At 50.1% G+C, this 6000-nt stretch overlaps 1 protein-coding gene across 1 annotated transcript in view; it reads right to left on the reverse strand.

The window, feature by feature from the left end:
- PSMD1 (proteasome 26S subunit, non-ATPase 1) overlaps window positions 1-3208 on the reverse strand; it is a 75631-nt gene extending 72423 nt beyond the window's left edge. Inside the window, exons 1-2 of the mRNA XM_056358087.1 lie at window positions 3049-3208; window positions 594-637 (exon numbers count right to left, since the gene is read on the reverse strand). Of these exons, the coding sequence (XP_056214062.1) occupies window positions 594-637; window positions 3049-3064 (60 nt within the window). The 5' untranslated portion in view covers window positions 3065-3208. The remainder of the gene's footprint in view (window positions 1-593; window positions 638-3048) is intronic.
- Window positions 3209-6000: the final 2792 nt, after the last annotated feature.

Here is a 6000-nt window from a genome sequence, read left to right on the forward strand (position 1 = left end):
AGGGGGTTTCCAGTATTACAAGATGCACCTCCCCATCCTAAAAGGGGCTATGTTAACGGCTCAAGTAACTAGCAAGCACTATCAATACACCACCACTTAAGAGTGTTTGGTGGTGTCCTATGGATTTGTATACTCTATAGACTATAAAGTTTCTGTTGTTGCTTTTTTCTCCTCTTACTACGACTAAGATTTCCCCCCCCCCCCCCAAGTGAAAACTGTAACTGTGATTTTGGTTTACATCGCTTAAATTATGCTAAAAATTGAGATGTTCTTCAGCTTTGAATTTTATGTAGTAAAAGTGTTCCAGAGGCTGCATTTTGAAGTAACAAAGCCACATAATCATCACAGAGCTGAGAGCTTTGGTGAACAGAGATCTTTGCATGTGAAGCTCCAGTTTGATCCATGTTCAAAACAAGAAAGTTTGCCATCTGTTATAGTGTTATGTAATCCCTTCCTTTCAGCTTTCAGGCTAGATAGGATTTGGGGTCCACCTGTTGCTGTCCAATCATTAATTATGAGACCCACTCATTTCTAATTTTAAGTTCTCAGCATAATGCATTGGCCATTATTTGCTTCCAGATGCAAGAGCTTACCTTGAGCTGTGGCTCTTCTTCATCCAGAAGAGAGATAATTCCAGCTGCAAAACAAGATCAGTCAGTTTTGGACTCCTTCTGTTTCAAAAGTGAACATGTTATTTAGTTCAAAACCAACAGAACTGGAAAGAAGACTATCTCTGGAATGCTGGTTTAAAATCTTTGGTATTAAAATTCAAAGATCAGATCCAAGTTTGTATTAAACATTATACAAAACAGTACAGAATTTATAACTGAAAAGGTAAGCTGTTTATAAAAGATGACCCTTTTTAGAGGTAAACATATTAGACAGGAACTTAAGAGAATCTGGGATTTACCTCCAGCATCATCACTAGTTTGCCGACTCCCTTCTAGCAAATCACTTCCCACTTCCCCACGGGGCATAAAGAGGATCATGTCAAAACATCCTAACTTTTTCCATGCCAAGGAAACAGGCCTCATCACTAAGAGAAGACACCATACCTCACAGCTTCCACAAGACTCCGAACACTGGCCTAGAGCATTTGTACGAACAGCTACAGAAATATTTTTTTTAACTGACATAACTGAAAGAGAGGCTCACAGTTATTTTGCGGAGCTCCATCTGAAGAATGGTTATAGACTCATTTCATTGTCAGACTCCAAGGATGCAACTGAAAGGGCTGGAATAGGATCTGATCAAAGTCCAGCGCAATTCACTGCTTTTAATATCTTTCATCTGTTGTACAGATCGATAACCTTTTAAAATCTAAATAAGACATCAAACTGGAAAGGCCAGCAAGCCTACTGGAGGGCTGAACTGGGCTTTCAAAAGATCTTGACAAATCCAAAAAGGAGAGTGTGCAGGTCAAAACTAAGAGGTACAGACAAAGAAATCTGAATAGTACAGTGAATTAAGATGAAACATGATCAATAACATATGGTTGCAGTGGAAGGCAAAGAACTCTACCTCCACACTGTGTTGTGTAAGTGAGAAGGTTCCTTGGCAGATATGCAAGGCAATACTTCCCTCTGCTTGGCACCAACACGCCTGAACCAGAACGCCGTGTCCAGTGCTGGGCACCATGTTCTCAGAGCTATGAGCAAATCAGGGTGTTCAGAACGGAGCAAAAAGAACAAAGAGGTCTAGCAATTCGGACTTACGAAGGCTGACTGGAGGTCTGTAACTGGTCAGCCTGTGGAAATCTAGGAAGGGCACAGAATTCATACATGTACAGCACAGCTGCCAGCAGAAAGATAATAATCTGATACTTGTGTGAGATACAAACAGGAATAGTAAGACAGCTTTATTTGGACCTTCAGAGATCAAACTTTGATGGTAAGAAAAGTTTTCTGACAGTAAGACAGTTATTCACTTTGTCTAACAAGGTTGTAGAACCTCCATTATCAGCAATATTTTAAAACCAGATCAGACAAGTCCATCAGCAAAAACAACCGAAAGAGAACTGATGTGGCCCCTTAAGCGAGGAAGAGAGGTTCAGTAGCCCACGCCACAGTGCTCCTTCCACTTGTTTTCTGCAACTATACTCCAAATGTATGGGGGTTTTTTTTAATAATCTCTTGCTTTTACCTATCTATGAGGAGGAAACAATCTCACTTCTACTCAATATATCATTTCTACCTTTCTAAAACTTCTTTGAAATGAATTCCTACTTCTCCTCAATTAAAAAAGACTTAAAAGTTCAGAAAGAGAAAGCCACCTGCAGACTGTTTCCCTCTGCACTGCTTCTCTCACAAAGCCACAACCAGTCACAGTATTCTGGCCTGAATACTTTTGGAAATACTTCTCATATTTTCTTACACAAGCATGTTCTCAGCAGACCCAGAAACAGTGTTTAACGTCTAATTCCTCACACACTTCATTAGCCCGGACTCCTTAGTCTGGCTTTTCCCCAGCCAGGCATCCGTGCTTCTGACCCGCTCCGAAGTTCAAGCCTGCCTCTTCCCCCTCCCTCACTCCCTGCCGCACCTCCTGCGGACCCCTACTGCCCCCCGCTTTACACCCCCGTGCGTTAGTCACTTTAACTGGGTGAAGACCTCCAGTTCCCCACTGCGCCGCCGGGGCACCCCAGTGCTTGCCCGGGGCCCGCAAGGCCGCCGGAGAGCCCTCACGCGGCACCGGCGGGAGGCGGCCGCCCCAGCCCCCCGCGCCTCCCCACCGAGCCCGCCGGAGAGCCGGTCTCGCTGCGGCCGCCTCGGGGCACGGCCGAGTACCGGGCAACCCCCCCCCTCCTCCCGCGGCTCGGGCTTGAGCTACCGGTTGTGGCGAGCCGCCGGGCACCGGGGGGCCTCCTGCTCCCGCCGGGGCGCACGGTGGCTGCCGGGCAGGGCTGAGCGGGGCGGGGGGGAGGCCCCCATGGCGGGCGGCCCCACGGAGAGCTGCGGCCGGCACCCCCGCGGCCTGCGGTGGTGCCCAGTCACGGCCCTGACTCAGCGAAACGCCGGCGGGGAACGCTAACCCGCGCCGCTTCCTCACCGGCCGAGGTGATCATGGTGCCACCCGCCCGGCCCGCGGAGGGAAGTGGGGTCCGCTCCGGCCCAGTGCGGTGGTGGTGGTGCCGCCGCCCGGGGTCCGCACCGCGCCGCTGCCGCTCCGCCGCCGCCCGGCCCGGAAGTACCGCGCAGGGCCCCTTCCGGCAGGACCCCGCTGCGCCCGGGAAAGGCGCCCGTGGCGATCGCCTGCGCGGGGCGGCCGGGAAACGGGCAGGCGCGAGCGGGGCCGCTCCGCCTCCCGCGGCCTCGCACCTTCGCCTGCCGCCCGCGCAGGGGCCTCCGCGGCCCCACCGGCCTCCCCACACCGGCCTTGGGGGGTGGGCAGCACTGCCCCACCTGCGCCCAGTGGGTAGAGGGCGGCAAGGGAGGCTGCGGGGTCCCCACGGGTGACCCCATAAGGCCCAGCCTGCGCTGTGCCCAGACGAACGGCCGCCGCCGCCTGCCGCCCGCCATGACAGGCTGCCCGCCACGGGCGGCACCTCGGGGCACAGGCCTGAGCCCGGCATGGCAGGGGTCGGGGATTTTACCCCACGGGTTTCCCACCTTGCAAGCCGCCTCTGCGGGCCCCAGCTCCCTCGTAGCTGTGAGAAAAGGCCTCACCCCTCCCTCCCTTAAAAAGGAGGCGCATACAGGTGGCACCCCACAGCCCCTCACCAGATCCTGCCCCTCAGCCATCGCTTTGCGGCCCAGAGCGGTGTCCGAGCGCCCACCCGAAGGCGCCCCAGCCGTGGAGGAGCATGGAGTCATGTTGGCTCCTGCTTTGGCTTCATTAGAGGGGAAATTCAGGTGGGTGGATTTGCACCAAGGAAAATCCATCTCAACAGCAATGGTGCTGCGCAACAAGTGATCAAAGCGCCCAGACTTCAGTGGCACTGATTTCTACCCGTTTCCACTAAATACGAAAAAGTACTTTCTGAAGGGCTTGAATTCCTCGAGGAAAAAAATGGCCTCAGTTAGTAAATGTTATTAATGTAAGTTATCAGAGCCCTACCCATGGCGCCAAGAGGATCACACCTCCGCTCTTCTCACACAGCTGAGAAGATCTCCAGCCTTCCCCGCTGCCCGTAGGTGCGCAGCCTGCCTGACCTGCACACCGACCAGTTCTGCTGATCTTCTGGATACCATATACTGGGGTCACTTCCATTCCCTGCCAATATACCCTTTATTTAAATCAAGAGAAGTATCAGTTAAACCATGCATAATGCTACTTCAAGTATAACACCATGGCAAACAAAAAACAAACCGAAGCACATTCCAGTTAGGAAATTAAATGTCTTTATTCTTCACAACAAATGTAAGATAGCAGTGCCCTTAAATTATTAAATCAATTAAACATGTAAAACTATCTGCTGCACCTCCACACGCCCAGCTAGTGGGGGGGGGGAAAGAAAAAAAGAATTCAAGTCATTTTTATTCCTCAAAGGAAAACAATACTTTTGGTCAAATGTATTCCCACTCATCCCTCCTAAACCCCAGGCAGTTCATCCGCTTCCACAAAAGTCTCACTGCAAGAGTAAACTTGTATGATTTAATTAAAATTTACCAGTAAATAAATCCATTGGATTTGTAGCACTGAAATAGGTTGAACTGCAATTCTGTACTCTTAGGCCACCTCTTCACTGCTAAATTCTAGGCGGCAAAGGCCAAATATTGCAAGAAAATAAAGATTCACCTGATTATACTGCCAAACCCTACTGGAGTCACCTAACCAAGAGCTTTATTGGATAAGTACAGGCAGAGGGAATCCACTGCACAGCAGACCTATGCACTCATGCCAGGGACAGAGCAGGAGGATACCTTCAGCTTGCTAAGATGCACTTACTGCTCACCTGCTACTAAGCCTGGGGTCATGAATACAGCCACCCACACCCACAAATACAAAATACATTTGTATTTTCCACCTGGTCATAAGCAAAGAAAACCTACAGAAATCCTGCAGGCTGGAACGAGAGTGGGTTCAGTGCCCTCTTTGCAGAGCCACAAGCTCTGCCAATGTCAGTTGCTCCCTAGGTTCACTCTCCCCGGGCCACACTCACACAGGAGAAGTGTTTCTGCTGGGAAGAGATGCAACATGCACTTCCCCAAACACTGCTCACATGCTTGGCATCTACCTACCTACTCCTTCCCACCACCTTATGGGGCAGCTACAGCACCTCACAGATGCATTTCAAACAAAGTTTTCCTACATAGACCAAGCCTAACTATTACAACACATTCAAACAAGCAGCATGATAACGCAAAGACTTGCGGAGCACACCTGGAAACATTCTCCATCTCTCCCACTCTACCCTGCCAGTATGCCCCAGGCATCTTTAGCCACTCTCTCTCAGCTAAAAGGCAAAGCAGCACCATCACTAAGGGGACTGACTCTAAACCACAGAGCCGCTAAGCTCTGCTCCAGCGTTATCATCATAACCCCAGTGAGGTAGTCAGGCATCACTGTCCTCATCCTACTGGTGGGGAACCTGAGGCCCAGAAAAGTGGTTTGTTGGAAAATGTTGATGATCACAGTCATGAGCAGAGCAGGTAAAAAAAAGCCATCCCCTGCTCCAGATAAGAGCTAGAGAAATGCCAAAGGCACACTGCTGGGACAGAGCACTGACCGGAGCTGGCAGGACGGCAGACACTTCAGCTGCCACTGGAAAAAAAGGAGCCAGAGAGAGGACGGCCATGTGCAGAGGACATACCGACATAATACGGCTAATCCAGAGAAGAGGTAGGCTAAACATGATGGGTTGAGCTGGATGGAGCTCCAAAAAGACAGCCAGCCCCAAACAAAACCCAGGAGATTGTGCTAAAAATAAAACAAGACCTGTTTCATGTTGCATTAAAGTAAGAATAAAAAAGGTATTCTTAGCATTATAGTAATATTCCTCATAAACCAAGGATTTGCAGCTAATTGTGTTGCCCCACAAGGTACACAAAGCCCTTTGGA

This window comes from Falco biarmicus, chromosome 13 (assembly GCF_023638135.1).
Source record: "Falco biarmicus isolate bFalBia1 chromosome 13, bFalBia1.pri, whole genome shotgun sequence".
Taxonomy (NCBI): domain Eukaryota; kingdom Metazoa; phylum Chordata; class Aves; order Falconiformes; family Falconidae; genus Falco; species Falco biarmicus.